This window comes from Carex rostrata, chromosome 4, assembly GCF_964058835.1.
Source record: "Carex rostrata chromosome 4, lpCarRost1.2, whole genome shotgun sequence".
Lineage (NCBI taxonomy): Eukaryota > Viridiplantae > Streptophyta > Magnoliopsida > Poales > Cyperaceae > Carex > Carex rostrata.
This window is the reverse complement of record NC_135921.1, coordinates 13,774,499-13,799,903: the sequence shown is the minus strand read 5'-3', so window position 1 is coordinate 13,799,903 and position 25,405 is coordinate 13,774,499. Positions and strand designations below refer to the sequence as shown.

At 36.0% G+C, this 25,405-nt stretch overlaps 2 protein-coding genes across 3 annotated transcripts; one reads left to right on the top strand and one right to left on the bottom strand.

The window, feature by feature from the left end:
* Positions 1 to 856: 856 nt before the first annotated feature.
* On the bottom strand, positions 857 to 6,807 carry UBP23 (ubiquitin-specific protease 23). Its single transcript, XM_078301704.1, has 11 exons — positions 6,797 to 6,807; positions 5,610 to 6,042; positions 4,908 to 5,022; positions 4,526 to 4,636; positions 4,062 to 4,234; positions 3,635 to 3,958; positions 3,420 to 3,545; positions 2,397 to 3,113; positions 1,728 to 2,295; positions 1,399 to 1,492; positions 857 to 1,177 (listed from the first exon to the last, which is right to left on the bottom strand). The coding sequence occupies exons 2-11, from the start codon at positions 5,907 to 5,909 to the stop codon at positions 1,012 to 1,014; spliced, it is 2,694 nt and encodes an 897-aa protein (XP_078157830.1). The 5' UTR covers positions 5,910 to 6,042; positions 6,797 to 6,807; the 3' UTR covers positions 857 to 1,011.
* Positions 6,808 to 14,002: 7,195 nt separating this feature from the next.
* Positions 14,003 to 25,035, top strand: LOC144553512 (formin-like protein 13). Of its 2 annotated transcripts, XM_078301702.1 has the most exons (17): positions 14,003 to 14,080; positions 14,477 to 15,177; positions 15,371 to 15,592; positions 15,896 to 17,298; positions 17,416 to 17,530; positions 17,608 to 17,679; positions 17,815 to 17,913; positions 18,035 to 18,076; positions 18,346 to 18,426; positions 18,575 to 18,625; positions 18,885 to 18,966; positions 21,804 to 21,898; positions 22,494 to 22,565; positions 22,803 to 22,919; positions 23,168 to 23,236; positions 23,733 to 23,799; positions 24,297 to 25,035. In XM_078301702.1, exons 1-17 carry the CDS (start codon positions 14,005 to 14,007, stop codon positions 24,476 to 24,478), a joined length of 3,546 nt encoding a protein of 1,181 aa, XP_078157828.1. In that variant the 5' UTR covers positions 14,003 to 14,004; the 3' UTR covers positions 24,479 to 25,035. The 2 variants fall into 2 exon arrangements, with proteins under 2 accessions (XP_078157828.1, XP_078157827.1); XM_078301701.1 differs by lacking the exon at positions 24,297 to 25,035 and having other exon boundaries at positions 23,733 to 24,028.
* Positions 25,036 to 25,405: the final 370 nt, after the last annotated feature.

The following is a 25,405-nucleotide window of genomic DNA, read 5'->3' as shown; positions in this document are numbered from 1 at the left end:
CAATTCACTTTTATTTTGATGAAAAAAATTGAAAATAAATAAATAATGAGTACAGAAATAATTCACTTAAAAAAAATACTAGCATCTTTAAATATAAACAAATTGCTTATATTGATGTGGTAATTGCTAAATTTATTGCAGTGTAAACTAATTACTAATTTAACAAATTTGTAATATATAATAATTTTATATGAATTATTGCATCAACAACTATTTGATTTACAACAAACGCAAAAATAATATATTTAAATATCAAATGTGTCTCGCATACTAAATCTCAGGAGATAAATTCGATTTGATATTATTTGAAAAATAATTTTAAAATTATTAATGTAGTAAAAGAAGTCACCTTTTACAACACTAATTATAAAAATGCACATATTTTTTTGTTTAAGAAAAGGGGAAGAATAAGCACCCAATAGAAATGAACCTTTAGATCTCAATTTTTTTTTGAAGATTTCTCCAAAGTATATTCTCATTGATCATAATAACCTTTTACTACATCAATCCTCAGTAGTTTATTAACTCACTGAACATCAAATAACATTCTCTAGTCATAGATTCTCTCACATAATCACAATAAACAAATCATTGCACATCTATATTTTTTGCTTTAGGTTAATCTCGTAGGATACACTTCTAAAAAATTTGAGGGTTAAGAAATGAACTTTAAGATCACTTCTCAATAATAGTCTTTCACTTCAAGATCACTTCTCAATAATTTGAGGTTTAAGAAATACACTTCTCACTAATAGTTTTCCACCAAAAAAAAAAAAAACACCTCGTCCAAAAGAAAACCGCGAGAAAGGAAAAGAGGAAATATCAGAGGAAGTCCGAATTCGGCGACTGGATAATATGCTGTAGAAAGTAAGCGACAGTAATAATTTCTCATAAAATAAACGAGTCTCCATACACTCGACGCACAAAAACACAAAAAGGAAACAAATTATTGGTTCAAAATCGGGGTAATACAACCAATAAATTACTACGATCTCTATTATCGCCACTATATTAGTTCCTAATTTTGTGGTTCCCTGAAGGGATGAAACCGGTCTTCACTTTCCTCATCTTCTCTTGGGTATTAATGTCAGCTGTTTGCTGGAAAGGATTTGGGCCTCCGAAATCTACCTGAGATTGTTTTACCTTTTTTCTTCTCCCTCTGTCATATTCCTCGTCCCTATCCACACGTAAATACCAGAAAACAAATTATTCCTAGTCCGGGTCTATAAGAAGATAAGTAGCAAGATAACATATAGGCAAAAATGGTGATACTGATAATACAAATACTATAGAAAAATAATTACATACATGAAGGGACACCAGTTAACATAACATGATATGCAAAAAGAGAGAAGAAGATAATAAAGAATATAAGATTGAAAAGGGCTAGGAACGTACCACTCATCTAGTACGTAGCCAATGCTTTGTCGCTTTGAAGGCTCAGTATCCCACCTTTGAACTTTTGGTAACTCAATGTCATCCCAGCTGGGAACTGCATATATAAGAAGTCGTTACTGAATAAGAAACAAACAAAGATTGGGATAAAGAAAAGGAAAATCATGCTAAACACATGCACTATACTTTATAGACCTCGCTTGATCTAACCAGGTTAAAGTTCAATCTTCGATTATCATACTGCTATTGTTTGATAAAGTATATAAGATGCCAATTCAGAAGCATTTCAAAGCTACAAAATAGCGAGATAGAGATAAAGGCAAGATGCCTACCAGTAGTTTCCCTTAGTCCTTGCATCAGAAGACCATAGGAATCACATTTTTGTGAGCCTTCAATCTCTTTAGCTGCCAGGGGCACAGCTTCATTTATTTTGGATTGATCTGAGTTTGCATGCGCTAATTCACTTCTGGTGCTCTTCGAATTCTCTTTCAACACATTAACACCAGGCAGCTCTCCCCCATTCTTCACTTTAGAGGTTTTAGGGTGTTTCCTTTTCTGAGTTTTCTCCTCTCTAACTGCTGTGGATGTTGAGGCTTGTTGATCACTAGTTCCCACATTGTCTCCTTCATTAGAAGACAATCTCCGCCTTTTTGCCTTTTTAAATTTCTTATTCTTCTGCATACTTAGAGTGCGGACAAATAGTGTGTTGCGCGCAAAACATGCAATCTTGGCTGGACGCTTCATGAGTTTGCTCGATTTGCTTTCTAGTTTATCATGAATTTTATTCTTGACCATCTGAGCTGTGCTTGCTGTAGGAGCAAGTGGGGATTGGTTTACACACTTTGCATCATCCATGCTCACTTTCTCCTCACTAGATTCTTGTTTGTCACTAACATCACACTGAGGGGAGGGGTGAAAAGAATCAAGTACCGAACAAAAATATTATTGAATTAGCCCAATCACAATTATAAAAATATATATAAACAGCTACCAAATGTTACCTTGGGTACAGTAGATACTTTGGGCAGATTCTTTTGATTTATCTCAGGAACATTCGAGGTAACGCCTTTAACTTCAGGCTTTTCTGAAGCATCGACACCATTACCAGCAGTTCCCAGCAATTCAGGCTTTGCTAAAGCATTAACACCATTACTCGTGGCTCCTCGAGGAGACTCATGCTTTACCAAACCATCTACACCATTACTAACATTGCATCCCTCTTTAATCACCTTCTGACATTCAACAACATGCATAACATTTTCAGATTTCTTCTGAGGTTGTTTATCTAAAACCTCTGACACCCTTCCAGAACTGTTGCTTGTCATAGTAATGACCCCACTTCGTTCCATCACTGATGGCACCTGAATAGGATCCATGGTTGCCGTATCATTTAAAGTTGCAGGGTCAGAGTTGCTATTTGATTGCAAGTTTGAAGGTTTTTGCACAGGAATCAAATTTCCATTTTGGAAGATTGGAACTTGTGAGCTGGGAGCATTAGGATTAGAGTTGACCTTCGTAATCTCCGTAGGGTGAAATAAAGAATTTGTACCACATACATTAGTAGTTGGCTGGTGGCTATTTTTGCTTCCATATGTATTAGCTCCGGCATTTTGCTTTTTAATGGCACCAACTGAGTTTTTGACTGGAGCTCTATCACGTACATAAAATAGCATGTAGGCCTTCTGCGACAAAACAGTCTTCTCACTAACTTGACGCACCTGCAGCAATGTTCCATGACAAAATTGTAAATTAGCAACTGTTTGTAGAACATAAATCTTAACAATTTATGCAAATAATTACATTGTTATATTATTAGCATTTTAGCTGGTTCTGGTGCATTCTGCAGCTGGAAATGTTACAGGTAAATGTGCGAGCCAGTCACCTTGTAACTAATAACCACTGCAAACAATGCTGTATAGTTTATTGTGCACCCTAAAGAGAATACCAAAAACAATTCTAACAGTATAAAAGCAACAGCCATTCAAAATATGAAAAATAAAAAAACATTAAAAAGGAGGCTAAACCTGGTTATCATCAAGAGAGTGCCACATTCCACTAGATGTACGAACAAAGCAGTAATAGTGACCTGAATGTGTGCTCCAGCCAGCATGCACCAGCACGCCGTACAGAATGTATTTCAGATTTCCATCCTGTGAAAGACAACAAAGGATCTAAAAATTGAGCCACCACAGAGAATATAAGAACCAAAGCTGGCATAACCGACAGCTGATAGCCTTACATTTGGGTCACTAACAAATGGCTTCAGGTCCAAGAATGGTTCGAATTCAACCTTCCTGTCAATCTTGTGACCTGGGTGAGCATCAAATCGTTTAAGATGGATGGTAAGAACATGTGGTGGCTTGTCGATTGTTAGCTGTTTCAGGGCCTGTACTTTCTGCTTACACCGCTCACACCGGTACTCTTTCTTCCCGTCATCAAGCTTCTCAGCTGCAGTGAAGCTGGAAAGCGCTTTCCGCAAGGATTCAGCCTTTACAATTTGAAGGCTCAAGTCAAGAAAGGGTTCATACTTGTTAGAACAGAACTGACATTCCGTGCATTTCACCTGCATTACACATGTTAACAGAATGTCAATTTGTTCGGAAACATCCATGTGTTATCCTAGTTCTTTGTGGCATTAGCTGAGAGAAAAGGTACAATGTATGTACCTGGCTTCTGAGACGGCCACCAAATATTTTGTGTACTAGGCTTTTCTCATAAGCACTATCGGAATCACTGTGAACACCAGAGGGTATGCAGCACTTGTGCATTGACTCGAGCAGGTTGACCATGTACTCGTGTGCATCCTCCTGTCTCGAGTTGCGAAAATTGCGTGATATGCCTAACATCGATAAATGATGTCAGATGCTTTAGAACGAGATCAGTGCGCTCTCTCTCTGACACGTAAACAAACTCACACAAAGGTATACAAGGAAATGTGGTATCATAACAAGTCCCTATTTCAAGGACCGAATAATTTTTTAGTTGCTTTTATTAATTTTTAGGTTTTCCTAACAAACTTAGGTAAAGATATCTCCTAGACTCCTGCTACTGTTGATTACTGCAATCCCCGTAAAAGCACAAAATCAAATCTGCAACATTGTATCATTAATAATATAGGAAGCATCCATACATCTCAAGTTCTTAACAAGGGGTAACGGTGATAATATCTTTCCAGTTGATTGAAGAGCGTTCATAACGTGATTTTGAAGGGCACATAGAGCACAAAATCCAGCAGTGCGACCTAAAGATAAAAAGAAAACATCAGACTATTGAAACAATTTTTGGCTTGCATCTGATGACAATCAAGACGTGTAAAGTATAAATGGGCACAGTTGTTATAAACACAAACTTTAAAACATGATCAATCTGCATACATGATAAAAGCCTAAAAATGAATACAGATCAACATTTTTAAGAGATCAGACAACTACGCACTCTTCTGGCTCTAATTATATTAAGCGAAATTCTAATATGACTACGAAGAAAAGGCACATGAAATAACCCAAACTCACATGAAGTTTTGTGCTTCCCACTTTGCAAATAAGCAGCAAATGGCTCAGTATACGTTAGGCATTGTAGAACTGAGTTGAGGAAACAAGTATTCCCAAGATTTGCCAAACCAGCACCCTGAAATATACCATCGCCCACATTAGTTTAACTAGAAGAATTTTTTAGTGATGAAGGCAAATTAAGAGAAAAAATGATAGAAACTTTGATAAGAGAAGTGGCACGTATCATCCCAACAAAAAAAATTGTTCAACAAATATTGATAAAAGTGATCAGAATTTCTGGATTTACAAGCTCTGATCTACAGATAGGGGTGGATCCATATATAGTGAATTGATCCCCATTCATTTACAAAATTTACGAGCTTACACATGATTTTCTATATAGTTTAGAGTAAAATGCTATGCATACTGTAAAATTAACCCCCATACACAGCATGAAATTTTTTATATGATCGACCCCTCAACGTGTTTTTGACCCCATAGATTGAAAGTCTAGCTCCGCCCCTGCTACAGGTAACAAATTCAAATCAGGACGTAAATTTCTATAATTGAACCCACAGAATCGCGAGGAAATTAAATAAATGCAAACAGAATTAATTAGCACCGATACAATGAAAACATGGTAAAATGTATACAGTTTTCAGTGCAAGACCAGAACGGAAAGAACAACAATGGACGAAGAAAAGGTAATCACACTCCACTCACTATTCTTCTGAAAGTGATCCGAAACCCAAGCTCTTGATCTAATCCATGTTCGTAAAACTCAGCTCCTCCTACTCTCTTGCCCGGCGCGCCACCCATATTGTCAGCGCCAAAAGCCACCTCCTGAGGCCGTTTCTGATTGGCACCAGAGGGGTTTAGGGTTTCGAGGTGGAATCCGTTCGATCTAGCGCTAGAGACGGCTGAATACGGCTCCCTCGCTGGATGAAACTCAATTCGTCTGCCAAAAATACTCTCCACCAAGTCGTCGCCGCCGCCGCCTCGCGACGAGGTAGCGGCAACCATCGAGAAAGGTTTCGGATCTGAATCCCGAATTCCCGAAAAGGTAACGAGGCCGCGAGAAATCGGGACAGGTTTGTCGGCAGCCTCTCCTCAGCACGCGAGTAATCAATCTATCGTTTTATTTGGTTCGCCCCGTCTGAATTTCTCGCAATTGGCCAAAAGAGAAGGGAAACAAACAAGTGCTGGAACAGAGATTATATAAACCCTACTTTTTTTACTCTGCATTGGTGGGGCAAGCGTGCGACGGATTGACGCCCGGGATTGCTTTTCACTTTAAGGGACGAGCTGTGTCCGTTGGATTTGCGTGGTTTAGGGGTGGGGTTTTGGTGACTGGTGGTGGGGCTTGTTCTAAACTTCTAATTCTGGAGATCGGCCGCTTTTAGATGGCAAGACTTCACGCATGACCTTACAAAATCAGAAACCTTTCATATTTACCCTCTGATCGGAATGAAAGTGTAATAAAAATTTAATTCATTTCAATAGAATAGAGTTAAAAAAAATGATTTGGAATTGAATTTTTATGATTGGAATGGTCAAATAAACGGAGAATTCATTTGAAGATTTGAAAAGAAACAAATAAAAACGGTCATAATATTCATTAAAATTATGGTAGGTGCCATTGAGAATTTTTCAAGGACTTCTTCCCAGTCACATCAATTCCATCCTCTCTCTCTCTCCCTCTCCACTACCCTCCCACTCCGACATCCAGTTCAGATCTCCCTCTCCCTGCTCTCTGTCCCAATGCAGCAACGCTCAGCCTTTCCTCCTCTTCATTGCTCTCCTGTCCATCTATGCATTTGTCCCTTGCCATTGCTTCTCGTCACAACACCAGCTTGAGATTTCTTTATTGGAGAAGACAAGGAGAAAATGAACTTTTCACGCTGGTAAACCGAATTCTCGCCAAATACCATTGTTTTTCCCGTGATTTCATGGCATGATTTGGGGCTCTTAAAATCTCGTCAAATCGTTTCTATTCTCATTTCTTTCAGCGTTCCGATCAGATTATTGAAATAGAATTCTGAATCAGTTTATTGTTTGAGCAAGAAAGGGCCATTCCGATCAGGGGGTTACTCGTAGAGTTCATAAATGGCAAATACTATATTAACATTTAGTTTTTTGAGAGAAAAAAAAATAGGATGGTGATATTAACATAATTATTTTTTTAGAAATGTTCTGGTTGTCCGTCATATTTAAGTGTGTCTCCAACTAGTTTAACAAAAAAAATATTCTAATTTTGTATAATTTTCATTTTCAGTACTCATATCAAGCTTATAAAGTTTTGTTTATAATATTTTACAATGCTACTAAAAAACATTTAAACTTATATCAGTAAGAATATAAATTCTAAATATGTATAGTTTTAAGAGAAATATTTTGGTTCCCCGAGCCATCACACCCGAATGCATCCCCTAAGTAGTTTAGTAGAAAAATCTTCCAATGTCGTCTAATTGATCATTTACAGCGCTAATATCCAAACATTTAAAATTATGTTTATAACATTTTAAAATATTACTTGCAAGCATTTAAACCTCTATTTGAAAATATTTCTAGATAATTTTAACTCTCAATTACTTTTGTCTTCAAGCTAAAAAAGAAAATATTATTTTCACCCACTCTTTTTTTATTTTTTCTCAGATCATTCTAATTCATTTTTCCAACAATTCGTGATGAATTTTACGAATCTAAAAATACGAACGTTTTCTATTTGATTTTATATTTCAAATAAGATCCATGAAGAAATATTTTTGAGTAATTTTGAAGTCATTTGTTTTTTTTAAAGTAAAACTCATAATCACTTTAAATTTCAATTTACAATAATTAAAATTTTCAAGGCTTTGTACATGCAGTGCTATTATTGAGGTTTATACCTGTTATCACATTATTAGACCTATCATTTCGACTTGTTTCCATACAAAAATCTATGTTTTGAACCAACAAATAGTGCCTTTTACATTGAATATCCATAGAATGTGGTACTGCTAAGTTTTGGTTCTTACTTTGCAGGAATCAGGCGAAATTGGGCAAAATCAGGCAATTGGCAGACTTCAGGAACCTATGATGCGACCCTCACTCATGCCTTGCGACCCAGGTGATGCGACCCTCATTACAGCCTTGAAGACCAGGTGATGCGACTCTCATCCCAGCCTTTGCGACCCATATGATGCGAGTCGCATCCACCTGATACGAGTCGCATCAACTGTTGCCGCCCAGTTCAAATTAAACCTGACAAGCCCAAGTCAGATCTGTTGCCTATATAAGGAGGTCCTATGCCAGAATTTCGGCAGCTTTTTCCCCCTTTACATTCCAGAACACTTAGAGAGCAGAGATTAAGAGAGAAGAAGGAGATTGGAGCTTACTTGAAGAAGAGGAGAAGAGAAGATTGCAAAATCCTCTCCAATCCACCTTAGATCTTCGAGCTTCATCATGATCTGCCTATTCTATCTCTCTTTTATGCTTTGTTTCATCATGACTGAGTAGATCTTTAGTTCCTAGGGTTAGGATGTAGTCTCATAACTTTGTCTTTGAGTTGCATGTTGATTTGATCTAAGTTTGAACTTGTGTGATTCTTTGTTTGAGTATTCATTGATTGCTTGATTTTGATTGCTTGATTGATTCTTGATTGTCTACTATTAGATGTCTATAGCATCTCTTCTAGTAATTTGACCTTGATGTTTCTTGCAATTGAGATTTAGTATTTGAAGTAGATTTATGATCAATAGTAGCCGAGAGGTGAATTTTCCATAATTGAAAGGTTGTGGATACTTCTAGCAAACCAGACAATCAATTTAGGTTAGATACCAGTAGGTGAGAGCCACAGGTCGAAGCCTCGCACAAGAAATCAACTTAGATACAAACACACGTCAGCTCTGCTCGAGGGCCATGCGACCCGCATCAGAGATGATGCGAGTCGCATCAAACGGGTCGCATCAGAGATGATGCGAGTCGAATGATAGGTCCAGAGAAGGCAAAGTTTGAGATGAAACCTGAAACCCTGGGAGCGCCCCTTTTATCATTGTTCAAAACTAAAACCTTTAATTGTTTTCATTCACTATTAATCGAATTGCTACTTGAAATTAGGAAATATAGACAAACCAAACCCAACTCTTCACACTTCTAGTACCTAACTCGGATTTGTAGGAATTTAGAATCGAATTAAACCGTCCCTGAGGATCGATACCTTAATATACTATACGGATATGGTTGTGCACTTGCAACCCTAGACGAGAGTAGATTCAAGGTTTAAACTGGTATAGATTGCTGTACCTGAGACTTTGTAGCCTACCTTTGTAAGCGAACAATACCCTTTAAAGTGTTATTGTTGAAGTTTAAATTCTTTGCACACGAGGTTTATATATTTTATTCTAGAGATTTAAAATGTTATTAATTAGGTTTATACACTTGTACGTGAGGTTTATACGAAAGATTTGAAGGCTTGCAAACAAAGGTTTTAAATAATTTTGAAGCAAAGTAAAAAAGAAAAAACTGAAAGTCACAGAGATTTAAAGTGGTAAAAAAAATTACGACATAGATATAACTTGAAAGTTATTCTTCATTGGATCTCATTTGAAAGAGAAAATCAAGTAAAAAATGTACGTATTTTTAGATTCGCAAAATTCATCACGTATCGTCGAAAAAATGGACGAAAATGATAAGAGGAAAAAAAGTGGGATAAAGAAATTTTTTCATTTTTGGCTTGAAGATAAAAGTAGTTAGGAGTTAAAATTATACAGATTTAGAATTTTAGTGCTTATAGAGGTTTACATGCTTACGAGTAGCATTGTAAAATGTTATAAACAAAGCTTTAAATGTTTGGATATTAACGCTGGAAATAGAAGTTAGATAACATTAAAAGTTTTTTCTGTTAAACTAGTTGGGAGACACGTTCGGAGATTTTGTTTGGGGTACAATTATTAGGCTCTTAGTTTTAAATCATGACTGCTTTTATTTTCAAGCAAAAAAAAATAATTCATTTTACCCACTCATTTTTTTATTTTTCTATGATCATTCTCATCAATTTTTTTCGACAATCTGTGATGAATTTTATGAATTTAAAAATACGAACATTTTCTACTATATTTTCTCCTTCAAATGAGATCCATGAATATCAGATATTTTTGAGTTATTTTGAAGTCGTTTTATTTTTTAAGTAAAACCCATGAGCACTTTAAATTTTCAGACTTTTAAATCTCACTCTACAACCATTTAAACCTCTGATGTCACCATTTAAACTATTATTTTCAAGCGTTTAAACTTTTGATGTTAATCATATAGTATCACACATTTAAACATTTGTATACAACCGTTAAAAGTAGTTGTGTCAAACATTTAAATAGTTTTCATGTCATGTTTAAATGGTCATACATTGAGATTTAAAAGTTCAAGAATTTAAAGTGCTTATGGGCTTTACTTAAAAAAACAACAACTTGAAAAGAAACTTAAAAATATTTCTTTATTGATCTCATTTGAAAGAGAAAATCGAGTTAAAATGTTTGTATTTTTATACTCACAAAATTCATTATGAATAGTCAGAAAAATAGACAAGAATAATCAGAGGAAAAAAAAAGAGTGAATCACATGAATCACGTGAATCTTTCATTTTTTTGCTTGAAGACAAAAGTAGTTAAGAGTCCAGATTTAGTTTAAATACTTACAAATAGAGATTTAAGTGCTTACTGGTAACATTATAAAAGATTATAAACAAAGCTTTAAATGCTTGAATATGAGCGTTGAAAATGAAAATTAGATATTAAATACTTGAAGGGAGTGCTCAAAAATTTAATTTGAGGAGTAATTATTAGACTCCTTATTTTTTTATTAACACAATAAATTTTAAATTTTAATTGTACATCATATCTGAACCTGCCCCCAACTAGTTTAACAGAAAAGTCTGCTGATTTTGTCTAACTGCTATTTCCAACGCTCATATTCAAATTTTCAAAATTTGTTTATGACATTTTACAATGCTACTAAAAAACATTTAAATCTCCATCTGTATAGTTTTAACTCCTAACTACTTTTGTCTTCAAGTCAAAAAAAGATTTCTTTTATCAACTCTTTTTATATTTTCTCTGATAATTCTCGTCCATTCTCCCGATAATCCGTGATGAATTTTACGAATCTAAAAATACGAACGTTTTCTACTCGATTTTCTCTTTCAAATGAGATCCATAATATTTTTGAATTATCTAGAAATATGGATAGTTGGAAAAATGAATGAAAATGGTAAGAGAAAAAAAATAGTGGATGAAAGTAATATTTCTTTTTTTGACTTGAAGACAAAATTGGTTAGGAGTTAAAACTATTCAGATTTAGAATTTAAATGCTTGCATATAAAGTATTAAGTGCTTACGAGTAACATTGTAAAATATTATAAATAAAATTTTAAATATTTAAATATGAGTGCTGAAAATGAAAGTTACACGTTGAATACTTGAATAATGTATAGAAATTTAGCATGGTGCACTTTTTTATTATATGTTATATAATATGTTATTTCATTTTGTTGGAACTAATTCCCATTTTTTTTTACTGTAATAGTCTTTAATGATGTATATGGAAATAAAATAAAATATTGATTTCCGAGATAATTTGTAGGAGCTGAAACGTACAAAAAAAATATGGATAAACTTTCAGCAGTATAAATGAAACATTTTATTTTTATATTCAATCGTACATTCATTCGTACAAGAGATGCATTAGTTTGCATGCAGGGGCGGACCCACTGTAGCATAGGGGTCAGCTGCCCCCCGCTGGATTTTCAAAAATAGTGCTAAAAATATGCTTTTTGGACCTCTGCCCCTCCATGGAATTCAAATTGCTCCCCTGTAGCCCATTCTGGAATTCTAATAGACGGAACGGAGCCCATATAAGCTCTGAGCGAAACAAATTAGCGGAGTCCAAATAGGCATTGATCCCAAATAACAAAAATTAGTTGAACCAAAATGTTTTTATTTATTTATTTTTGAATTCAAAGGCAGAGGCTGCCAAGTTGAACCAAAATGTTGATTTCAAATTCCCTATAAATGTTGAATTGTTGATTTTTTTCAAATAATTTAGGATTTTTATTATATTGATTGGTATTTTTTTTTGCTATGTTGAATTGTACCCGATAAGCTATTGGGTTTGAACCCAATAAGCTATTTGCATCTGACTATTGCCCCGCCCTGACAAAAATCCTGCGTCCGCCCCTGTTTGCATGAGAGGAGTAAGATTTGAACTAGATAATTTCACAGTGGGATCTACTACTTTATGATTTAAGATTTATTTTCAGTTGCTTTGAAATTCGAGCTAATGTAGAAGGCTTTATTATTTGTGTATTAAGATTCGTGCAAGGTTAAAAAAACAGTTCAGATCTATTAATTAAGGAATTTTCTAAAAGATTCCCTTCTGCGTTGCCTAATTCGTATCCTCTGAGATATCTCAAACTTTGCGTGACTTTATGAAAAATCCCAACCATTTAAATACGTTCTGGACGAATCTCAAAGAACACATAATACTGACCTCCTACATCACCCTCGAATAGGCACTGGACACATCGGTCACGCAAAAGTTGAGATATCTTAGAGGATACGCACCCCTGTGTTGCCCTCCTGAAAAGGAATTCAAAGTGGGAAACAAATCTGCTACGATCCTAAAAGGGATTGTAAGTCCTATGATTTCAAATCTAACCTTTTATTTGTTTTGAGATTCGTGTATAAAAACAATTTTTATAGAGATTTGTAATACTTGAAAAATGAAAAGTTGGATTTGGAATCATAGGACCCTACAATCCCTTAGGATCGTAGCAGATTTATTTCCATTCAAAGTGTGTTTATAGCATGCACAAATTTTGATGCGTCCGAGGGATGAAGTTTATTTAAATGTTTATAGACAGGAATTATCGATTGCTTCGTTTTTTTGGTAATATATTGGAGATCTACGTGTATCTCCCAAAAATTCGAAAAATAACATATTTTTTCTCAAAAATTCACAAATTTATTAAATTTTTCTATTAACACTCGTTTTAAATTTAAAAAGTTTCATTTATCCTTTATTGAAAAATAAAATGAATAGTATGTGTAAAACAAACACAATTGACCGATTTTCAAGAATAATTAATTTATTTATCTATTTGTGTCGCAGTAGCATTTAGATATGTACTTACGTACATGTTACGAGTAAGAAAATAAACCATATTCTCATAACCATCAAATTAAAAAATAGACATTTTTCTTCTTCAAAGTGCCAGCAAAAAAATTATGAGATTTTTCATCCTTCCAATTATCACTTTCTTTTCCGTTTGTAATCAAAATAAGGAGAATATGAGATTTGGGACAAAAATAAATTATTTTTGACAAAAAATTAAAGGATATTAAATATGTACTTTGAGTAATTCTTGTCCATGAAGATAGACCTCTCACACTGATCACGAATCGAAAAACTTAAATACTCTCGTAAATTGATTTCAAAATAATTTTCTACCATTTGAGTTGAGATTTTTTAAACAAACCGTTAGATTAGAAGGCAAAAAAACAACGAAGTTTATTTACCTACAATACTTCCCTTTTATAAGGAATCAGCATCGACGGTCTACAAGACAGAAGAGAGGAGGTGCTTAGAAACGCATCCCGCCAAAAAAAATAAGGGAAACAAGCGAACCGGCTGTTTGGCGCCAAGACAGCCGACCGCGGACAAAAGGAAAATAAGAAGAAAAAAAAAGCATTAAAAATATATATATTATATTATTATATTAAAAGAGAAAAACACATAAAAGCTGTCCCGATCACCTACCGCAGTTTCTAATTTCTATTATATAATAAAACTTACTCAATCGTTGCATCACTATTTTAATACTTGTGAAACTTCAATTGGTAATTCCCTTTCCAACCTTAATGGCCAGCGACTTTCTCCTTGAGAAAAGAAAATTTCTATAGAAAATTTCAACGGCCATTTGATTGTAAAATTGGTCAACTAACCCTCCATTTCCTTTCCTTCCTCTTTCAGGTTCAATGCCTTTTCTTCCATTTGGGGTCTATTGTACCTTTTCAAGATTACAAAGTGAAGTATTTGTTGTTTTCCTCTTCTCATGATCCGAACCTGGATTGAACAAGATTAAGTTATGTCGTCTGTTTTGAAGAAAATTGTCTACAAGAAGCCACCAGATGGAATTCTTCCAATTTCAGATAATATATACTGTGAGAATTTAACTTGTATTACTTCAATTGTCTTCATTTTGGAATAATTTCATCTTTTTTTTTTTCCCTTAATTTTTTACATTAGTTATGTTAATACCCCCTCAACACCCTGTACCAATGGTTGTTGAAAGTTGAAAATTATGATCTTGGAGTATGATTTCCTGTTAATTTTTTTTAGCTATTCGTACACGTAAAAAATGAATTGGGATTAATTGATCATAGTCTCATAGAATCATTGTCCTGGTATGACTATCAGCAAATACATAACACAACCAGCTGCCTTACTCCTTAGTGCTAAATGTGAAAAATTGAAACTGCTTCCTATTATGGTTATTCCCTTAGATCAATTTTTTGCCCCTTTCTTCATTTTATTACTAACCTTTACCGCATTTGCAGTGCTTGATCGTTCCTACTCCATTGAAACCCTAGAGGAAGGCAAGTTCAAGGCGTACATAGAGAATGTTGTATCTGAGCTCCATGAACATACCCCTGGTGGGTCCTACATGGTCTTCAATTTTGGTACCAGCGAAAATAAACAGAGCCAAATCGGCCGCATATTAAGCGGACATAAAATTACCGTGAAGGATTATCCATGTCATTATGAGGGATGCCCCACACTCCCAATGGAAACACTTCACACTCTCCTAAAATCAAGCGAGACATGGTTGGCACAGGATTGCCGCTTTCTATTGATGCATTCCGAGCAAGGTGGATGGCCGATTTTGGCATTTGTTCTCTCAGCTCTTTTGATTTATCTCAAGGTTTACAGTGATGAACAGAAGACCCTTGAGATGGTTTATATGCAGGCACCTTCCCAGCTGTTGGAGCTGTTCTCTCCTTTAAATCCGAAGCCTTCCCAATTGAGATATTTGCAGTATGTTTCGCGAAGGAATTTGAGTTTGGAGTGGCCTCCTACTGATAGGGCTCTTACATTGAACCGCTTGATTGTAAGAATAATTCCTGATTCTGCTGGTCTAGGTGGATTTAGGCCGATGTTTAAGATTTATGGCCAGGATCCACTAACGCCTAATGATAGTAACGCTAAGCTTCTCTTTTCCACACCAAAGGACAAGAAGATTATCCGCCTCTATAAAAAGGTACATTTTCTATAGTACCTTATAATATATATATATTGTTCATATCTTGACGCCATTTTGGGATAATGTTAAGCATGGTTAACCAGTTTGGGGTTCATATTTTCTATTGGATGTGCATCAGTTGTTGATTTTATTGCTAGTAAAATACAATTGCGCTACATTGATTTATATAATTTTGTTGGGTTTGAAATAGGCAGACTCTGAGCTAGTGAAAATAGACATCTGTTGCCACATTAAAGGAGACGTGGTTCTAGAGTGCATGAACATGGATGAGGGCCTTGAATGCGAGGAGATGGTATTTAGAGTGATGTTCAACACGGCTTTCATCAGATCAAACATTCTTATGCTGAATCGTGATCAATTGGACGTCATGTGGGGTGCAAAGGAGCGCTTTAACAAACTCTTTAGAGCTGAGGTGAGTCAAGTTCCTGTTACATACCTACTCCCTTGTTATAACAATGTTCCATCTCAACAATTATAATAGTTGATCATTTTCAAAACTATAAAAAAAATTCAAAGCGAGAGAAATTGAAAATAAAAAAATGTAAAAATAGATTCATATTAAAACACTAACTTTAGGAAACATAGGCTTCATTTTGGATATCTATACTTTGTCATTTTGTGAAATATATGATGAAAGAAAGTTCTCTAATATTCATTTTGTATAATATTGTCTAACATAAACATTTTGGAATACATGAACTTATCTTTTTCGAAGTTACTTTTCTCGGACATGGACCTAACAACATCGAAAGCTAAATCAGAGATTCAAGCAGAAGGGCAAAATATAGGAGAGGAAGGACTCCCTATAGAAGCCTTTTCCAAAGTGCGAGAATACTTCGGCCTCTTAGATTGGATGGGGAAGGATCACACGCAATTTCCGAGCAGCCAAAAGAGCACAGAAGCCTCTGCTATCGAAAAGCAAGAAACAGATGACTTACCAACTAAATCCAAACTAAAGTTGGAAAGTGATAAATTCACCAATCTTAGTAAGTCATTAAATTCTGAAGTACAAGTAGATCCTATACCCTCTGCTTTGGTTTCATCCAAGTTTGACAAACCAAACCTAGTCACACAAAAACCTGCTCCAACAAAGCCTACCATCACACCTACTAGACTGAGATCTACTTCATCTGAGGTACCGTCACCACGTGCTTGGTCTGCACAGTCGAGTCTTTCCAAATCTCGGTCATTGTCAGAATCTGGAAGAGAAAACACAACTCCAAAAATACAGCAGCAACCGTCAATTGAAATTTTTAAGGAATCTCCAATGAATACCCCTTCATCACAACTATCATCCTCATTCTCAGTTTCTTCTCAATCTGTAAATGCTAACAGGTTAGACAGTAAAAGTAACACCCATACTTCTGCAGATCAAATGCATCGCAGTCCCTCTGCATCTACTTCCAGTCATGCAAACAGAGTTTCTCTTTCCAACAAAAGCTCTTCTGAACAAAAAATTGCTCCGCCTCCTCCTCCTCCTCCCCCTCCCCCTCCAATTACATCCCAAACTTCCATTCCATCGGATGTTCCTCCACCTCCACCTCCACCCCCTACCCCACCTCGACCCTCTGCGTCATTTGCTCCTCCCTCACCTCCTCCCCCTCCTCCGACTCCACCAACACCTCCGAATAAACACTCTGCCTTTCCTTCCCCTCCACCTCCACCGCCTCCTCCAAATCGACCATCAACCTCTTCGTCTTCATTCCCTCCTCCTCCACCACCGCCTCCCAGTAGATCTACAAGTGTCCTTCCTCCACCTCCACCTCCACCTCCACCTCCAACATCAAGTTCCACACGACCTCCTCCACCGCCTCCTCCACCATTGTCTGCCATGAAGTCAAATATTCCTCAAGCTCCTGGTCCACCACCACCTAGACTTCCAGGGGGCCCACCTCCCCCACCCCCTCCAGGAAAATCTTCAGGCATTCAACTGGGTGCAAATGTTAAAGGAGGTCCGCCACCTCCCCCTTCATTCAAAGGCCAGCCTCTGGGCCCCTCAAAAGGCCCTAAGGCTGTACGAAGCGTACAAACGAAGAGGGTTAATCTTAAACCATTGCACTGGTCCAAAGTAACAAGAGCCATGAAAGGAAGTTTGTGGGCTGAGGCGCAACAATTAACGTAAGAAACACTGAATTAAACCCAGTTTATTATATTCTTGTTTATTTTATGGTCTATATTGTGTATGTGTTCAATTTTCTGTTGTGTTATATGTAATTGAGAGTACTATTATGCTAGGGCGCCTGAGATTAACTTTTCGGAGCTTGAGACTCTTTTTGCAGTCAACATGCCAGATCCCAAGGCATCTAGCCGTCGAGCCTCCTTAGGGGCTAAGCCAGAGATAATTCATTTGGTATGAAACTTTACACTTTGTGTTGTAATCCTACTCTGTTGTGTGTATTAAAGAAACATAATTTTTTTTTTTGGCAGATTGATCTTCGGCGCTCTAACAATTGTGAAATAATGCTCAAGAATTTTAAGATACCATTTCCTGATCTGGTGGTAAGCATGTAATTTGGAGTTATCAGCAATGCAAATTGTGCTTTTATTATTCTAAAAAGATTGGTAGAAAACTGAAATTTCAGTGACAACTGACTAAACACGATAACAGTACGTAAAATTGTTTATTTTTTTCAGAACTCTGTTCTTGCCCTTGATGATTCAATGTTAGAGATGGAACAAGTGGACTCACTTGTAAAGTTCTGCCCAACAAAGGAAGAAGTGGAACTCCTCAAGGTACATCTAATTCTTGTTATTTGTTAAAGCAATTATGTACAATCTAACATTTTCCATTCTCTCTTTTTTGCAATATTATCTTAGATACTTACCATTAGAAATTTGTGTTTCTGATTTTCAGAATTTTAAGGGTGACAAAGAAAAGTTAGGTAAATGTGAGCAGGTCAGTACTATTTTCTTTGAATATATAGTGCAACTTATCTAACTTTAAAGATGGTGAAGTTCCAGAAGATCATAATTAACTTCAAAATATTTATATTGCAACACTCAAATGCCAACATTTGGCTTAAAATAAAATAAAATAAGAATTTTTTTGTTGAAGCTCAAATTTATGTACAACCGTGATACAAGCATGATAAAAACTTTCATATAGTGCATTGAGTATGATGAAAGTACAAAAAATAAAACTAACTTTTTCTGACATCTTTTTAGTTTTTCATGGAGATTATGAAAGTGACAAGATTTGAGCCCAAATTAAGGATATTGGCCTTCAAGATTAATTTCCGAAACCAGGTTATGTAACGCTTTTGGTTTATTTCTTTGCCTTTGCAAAGAAGACTTTAATTTCATTTCAAACAAAAACACTTTGTAGATAACCTTGTTTATCTCAGCTTATTAGTATTTATTAGCAATTTGGTTTGTTGAATTGTTAATTTTTCAGGTTGCAGAACTCAAAGTAAGCTTAAGCATTGTAAACGCTGTAGCAGAAGAGGTATAACTTATTCTTGTTGATACACAAATGATAAATGATCAGTCAACCTTCAATCCCTATACTCTCTAAGAATTAAAAATGATGATGAAAAACTCATTTAACTATGGGATGAATGTGTGTATGATGTTTACCTGGCAAAAGGAAGGTTATGGGGTTTCCATATTTGAAATCTTGAAGCATTATTGGATCTATTTGGATTTAATATTGAGCCTTTTGAGAGTACATTTATCTTTACATAGATGAATTCTCATATGTACAGGTTAGGTGCTCCACAAAGCTCAAAAGAATCATGCAAACCATCCTCTCATTGGGTAATGCATTAAACCAAGGAACAGCCAGAGGTAAGTTACTTTTTTTTTTATTCATTCTGTTGAGAAACAAGTTATAAAGGGTATTTATGTAATAGTAGAATTATAGAATAGCTTAGGGTCCCATTTGTAATTGTTCACTCATTCAACCAACAGGGTGAATCAACGATGGATTTAGTTTTGAATAGAAATCATTTTGGTATCAGAGCCTCTCCGCCAAACTCTCTCCCGTCCAAACCTAGAAAAAAAATAAAATAAATACTCTTCGGTCCGCCTCTCTCTCTCTCTCCCGTCAGCCTTTCTCTAGTTCGCCTCTCTCCAGTTCGCCTTTCTCTTAGAGCAAAGGCTTCAGTGTCGGAAACACAGCCACAACAATCACTAGAGATGCAATCAGCCTTGGCGGTATCAAGGGTTAATTACAGTGAGACTCGCAAATGTTATAGTTGTGGTGTGGCGGGTCATTTGAGCAGGTTTTGTCCAAAGAAACAGAGAGAGAGGGGTACTAGTGAACGAGGACAGCCGAGTGACTGTGGTAATCGACGAGGAGGTAGAAGTGGTCCGTCAAGACTCAAAAGGGTACCGGGCAAATCTGACAGTGGCTGAGGAGGATGAAGAGACTCACATGATTTTCACGAAGTAGGATCATGAGCTTCTGGAGATGTTGAGGAAGAAACTGGCTAGTGATGACAACAAGAAGGCCAGTGCTGAGAGAGCCTTCACATCTTCTTCATCCAGGGGTAATAGTGCCACTTATGCTCAGTCAGACAAAGATACTCAGACACACGCACTTGTTTCCATACCTACCACAAGAGCATCATAATGGATAGTAGATTCTGATGCATCTCAATATGTCACAGGAGTTCACCGTGAGTTTTCTATCTATACTCACCTAACAGCTCTAGAGAGCATTCAGATTGTCGATGGTATCGCATAACCCGTTGTAGGCAAGGGCACCGTTAAGTGTACCAATTCCATGACCCTTCCTAATGTGTTACATGCTAATTCTTTTCCTGTAAACCTGTTATCCATTAGTGTTATTATTCTACAACTCAAATGCATCGTTTCTTTTGATATTCTTAAGATGTTTTTTTAAGAGAGTGACAGGCCGGAGACTTGGGACTGACACTTGGCGTAATGGGTTGTGGTACTTGGATAGAGAGGAGACGGACACAACGCTAGCATCGATAGTGGATAAAGTAGAGACAAGAGGACTAGGTAGGAGTGTGGAGGATGAGTTGCTTCTGTATCATCAGTGTATGAGGCACTCTTCTACTCATTAATGTATGAGAAAGCTGACAAACAAAAATTTGTGTGTGATGCGTGTGAGTTTGGAAAACATACAAGAAGTTCTTATGTAAGCTCTGGTAGTAGGAGTTTTTGCGCTTTTGATTTGATACATTCAGATGTATGTGAGCCTTGCTTAACAACTGCGATGAATGGTTATAGATTCTTTGTGACGTTCATTAATTGTTATACTAGTGTTAGTTGGTTGTATTTGATGAAAAACAAGAGTGATGTATTTATTTGTTTTAAGAATTTTCATAAGGCAGTTTAGACTCAGTATGGTGCAGTGGTGAAGGTATTGAGGTCTGATAATGAGACGGAATATACAAACAAGGCTCTAGAGGAGTACTTGTCAGCTAATGGGATACATCATCAAACCATATGCCATTACACACCAGCTCAGAATGGTGTAACGAAGAGAGAATAAACATCTGTTGGAAGTAGCTCGATGCATGATGATCTCCATGGATGTTCCGAAACATTTTTGGAGACAAGCGGTCTTGACAGCCACATACTTAATCAACAGGATGCCTTCTAAAGTGTTGGAGTTGAAGACTCCAATTGAGATGTTGAAAGGAGAGAACAGGTGCATTTTTTCATTAAAAGTCTTTGGTTGTGTGTGCTTTGTGAAAGACAACATACAAACTGTGGGAAAACTAGATCCCAGAGCGGTGAAGTGTATCTTTTTGGGCTACTCTGTCACTTAGAAGGGATATATTTATTGGAGTCCAGTAGAACAAAGGTTATTCGTAAGCATGGATGTCACTTTCCGGGAGTTAGAGCCATATTACTCAGATGTCACCTCACCTTTTGATGACTCGTCTAATATTGGTGGCATTAGGCGAGAGGGGGAGAATAGTGGCGATGAGGCTCAGGTGACTGTGGAAGAGTAACAATCAATCGGTAGTGGCACGGTCTACTGCCGAAGCCGAGTATAAGGCAATGGCCTTGGGAGTTTTTGAGTTGTTGTGGTTGAAGACTCTTCTGGTGGAGTTGAAGATGGATCAAGGGACTCACATGAAGCTGTGGTGCGATAACAATTTGGCAATCAACATTGCCAATAACCCGGTGCAGCATCATAGAACCAAACACATTGAGATTGATAGATTTTTTTATCAAAGAGAAGCAAAATAGTGGACTACTGAAGCTAAGTTATGTTCTGACTGAGGAACAAGTGGTAGATTGCCTCACAAAGAGTCTTAGCTCTTTAGGTTTTTCTAGATTATGTGACAAGATGGGTTTAGTGGATATCTTTCGCCCATCTTGAGAAGGAGTGTTGAGAAACAAGTTATAAAGAATATTTATGTAATAGTAGAATTATAAAATAACTTTGGGTCCTATTTGTAATCGTTCACTCATATTACCCAACAGGGTGAATCAACGATGGATTAGTTTTGAATAGAAATCATTTCGTTCTTTGGAAATTTCTTTTATTTCACATGATCATCTTCATCTCCCTACCGGCACAGTACCATAAAGGTCAGCCATGTAGCAGGATCTACTAGGCCTGACATGCCAGTACCAAATAGTATTTTCTTAGGATCGATTGTCGAAATATTGATTGAACTATTTTTTTTTAATCTTAGGTTCTGCTGTTGGCTTTAAATTAGACAGTCTTCTAAAACTCAGTGATACACGTGCACGAGACAACAGGACGACTCTCATGCATTACCTATGCAGGGTGCTACACTCATCTCATATGAATCAATATTTTTGTTTATAACTGTACAGAACTCTTTATTGGTCTTTAACTCTGAAAACCTTTCTTATAATGCCATATTATTTTTTGAGGATGATTCTTACTTTATAGAGGAAAGTCTATTTTTGGTCCCAAACTGTTGGATTCAGTTCAATTAGGCTCTTAACATTTTTTTTTGGTTTAATTTAACCCATTAAGTATGCAATTTGGTTTACTAATGCTCATGCTTTCATTAGAATTTAGAACCTGTGATGCAACACCTATCATGTGCTGATGTGGTGCTCTAGTGACCTATTGGCATGGCACTTTAGGTCAGTGATAATTTGGTGCTGCCTTATCTTCTCCAATCAGAGAAGGTGCCAATTTGAACTAAAAAGAAATGTTTGATTGTTTAATTGAACTAAGTGCAATAGTACAAAAATCAAAATTAGACTTTTCTTAATTGTATGAGGCTATATTACTTTTCTCTTCCATCTTTTTAATTTAAAGAGACTTCGATAGTATTCTTGTAACCTTCAAGCAAAATCAGTTTTTATTTTAGTTATTTTACAACGTTATTTTTGTGCCTGGCTAGTAGGTTCTAGCTGAGAAGCTTCCTGAAGTACTTGATTTTTCGTCAGATCTTATTCATCTGGAGCCAGGATCAAAGGTAACAGATTATCGTTTATTTCATGGATATCCAAGCTATACCATTGAATGATATCATGCTGTGGACTGGTGGTTATGTACTGGTCAGTTTTCAAACTATGTTTTCGGGCTTGGATTAGGGTCTGAACATAGAGAAATATATAAACATTCCTGATACCATGTTCTTAATTTTCAGAAGTGAATTCTTGTTTTTTATGATATATATTTCTTATTCTTGATGCAATTGCTTGTTTTCCAGATACAACTCAAGTACTTGGCTGAGGGGATGCAAGAAATACACAAGGGACTGGAGATAGTTGAACAGGAGTTATCGTTTTCTGACAGTGAAGGCTTTTCCTCTGGAGTTTTCCACAAGGTTAAGATTAATTTTCCAGGGTCATGCGCTTCTGTATTTTTCAGTTGCAGATCATCCCTGATAAGTATTTACTGAATAGTAATACCGCCTTTCCATTGTCTTCCCAAATCCGATCATATGCCTTACTGTCCCATAATTTTAAAAGCCGTTCACATCTCTTTTGGAGCCTTTCTTGTATGTAATGGAAAAAAAAATACATATTCTTAGCTTCTTAACCGGCAACTTTAGTAAATTGTTACCAATCGCAGACTCTGAAGGAATTCCTAGGTCTTGCGGAAGCTGAAGTTAGGTCTTTGACCGCTCTGTACTCTGTAGTGGTATGTTTCACTTTTCTCTATCTAATCTTTCTTGAGAGCACTTAAGTCCTCGATCAAATTCAAACCATATCAGAGTCCCGTTTTCAGTATAACCTTTTAGTGCAATCTTATATATTTATATGTTAATGAGGGTTGGAGCTGCAAAAGAGAAATCTAGTAACAGAATTTCTCTTTACCTCTGTGTGTGTGTGAAAACTGGAATCTGACCTAATCTTTGATTGAAGGTTTCGTCCTTGATTTTAACAAGGACAAAAGGAGAAAAAATGGTGTAGTCCCATTCCCATATAGTGTTATGAGACTAAGAAATCATATTTGGTGCTTTTAAGGCCCAAAACCAGACCATCTGCCAATATATTTAGCCTAAATGATGTTTATTACTGATTATCTGCTTTCACTGTATAACACCCTAATATTCAATATAATTGAAAGCAAAATAACGAAATCAATCAAAATACAAATTGATCTTCACTTATAGAAGCAAATATGGGTTTTTTAGGGAAGAAATGCTGATACAATGGTAGCATATTTTGGCGAAGACCCTGCAAAATGTCCATATGAAACAGGTAATTTTGGTTCCACTCAAGAAAGCTATAGAAGTGTATATGTATACTTGTATAGTGCACCATTCTGTTCATATTCAGTTTTCACCAGTGGTAAAGCAGACTCCACTTTCTTTTATCTTGAATTATTACTCGGCCTTGAAGTTGTATTTACATGTTTCCATTTGTACTATGAGCTAACATATGTACCCTAAAAGAAGTATACTTCCTTCGATGAGAGGTAAAAACTCACAAAGATACAGCTGCCAACCTGTTTTTTTCACTGTACAGGCGAAAAATAATGCTTGGTTCGGTTCTTAATCGGTTGATAGGTTTAATCGGTTCGGTTCTATTTTTGAAAACTGAAAAAAAGTTTGGTTTGGTCATTTTACTTTGGTTTGAACCGAACTGACCGTTTGAACATCCCTAAACAGTACATCATATTTTTCGGCAAACACTTCAAATATATATACAAAAAAAAACACACACACACACGTTATCTAACTTTTTTTTTTTTTTAGTTGTCTCTACATTGCATAACTTTGTCAAAACATTTGAGAAAGCACATTTGGAGAACTTAAAAAATTATGAGATGGAAAAGAAGAAGGCTGAAAAGGAAGCAGCTGAAAGGGACAAAGAGAACTTAAAACGCACCGCCTCTTCTAAATCCTATTTGACTGTATTTCTCAAGAGTAAATCATGATTAAAGCTCGTTACCAGAATGGCAACAGAAGATATCCTTGCTGATGTCGTATCGAGTTCCACTAAGACAGGTTCAGAAACTTTAACCCAAGGAGGTATATTTGTAGAGGATCCATTACCGTCATTACTAACACTGGTTGCTTTTGACAGTGCTTTATATTGACTCTCTTACAGTTATTTTTGAAAGGACAACACAGCAGCAGAACAATACACCGGCAACTTTCACCGGATATGTAACCCATTCCTTTTCCTTCCGTTTTCTATTAAGGATAGGTTAGAAGTTTTTAGTTGTATAGTTCACAGATATATAGTTGATATTTATTGATTTTTTTTTTCGTGTAAATTTCTCTGGCAGAGTGCTCATGCTCATTTTTGTTTTAGGGTAGTCTATTTTGGGTTTGTAAATAGTTTTATAGTCAAGTATATGACTTCCTGAGAGTATTGTAATTGTGCAGAAGGTAAGAGCTGTTAATGCTCGGAGATGCTAAATTAATTTCTTGATTGAATACAGAGCTAGCAAACATTGAATTAATCTAGCCAAATTGAGAAATAGACCTGAAACGGTATTATGTAAGTAGCAATCATATGTTAATGGTGTTTTTTTTCGTTGTAATTTTGTGCAAATATGATGATGACACAATCATAGACCATCAAATTTATAGTTTTTTGTGTGATGGATGAAAAGCTTTGGAGAATTTTAGTTTTATTAATTATCTTTAAAAACCTATTGTTGTTAACCATTAAGCATGAACTTGACAATAATCTGCTAGAGAAGAGCCAACTTTCACACGAGAAAGAAACTCGTTTGAGTGTACTTCCCACATAACTCGATTCAACACCCTTTTATGTCAAATTGTCAATGACACCCTTTTATCCGATTCATATTATCTATTCTTATATTTATATTAAACACGTAAATGTCTTAATT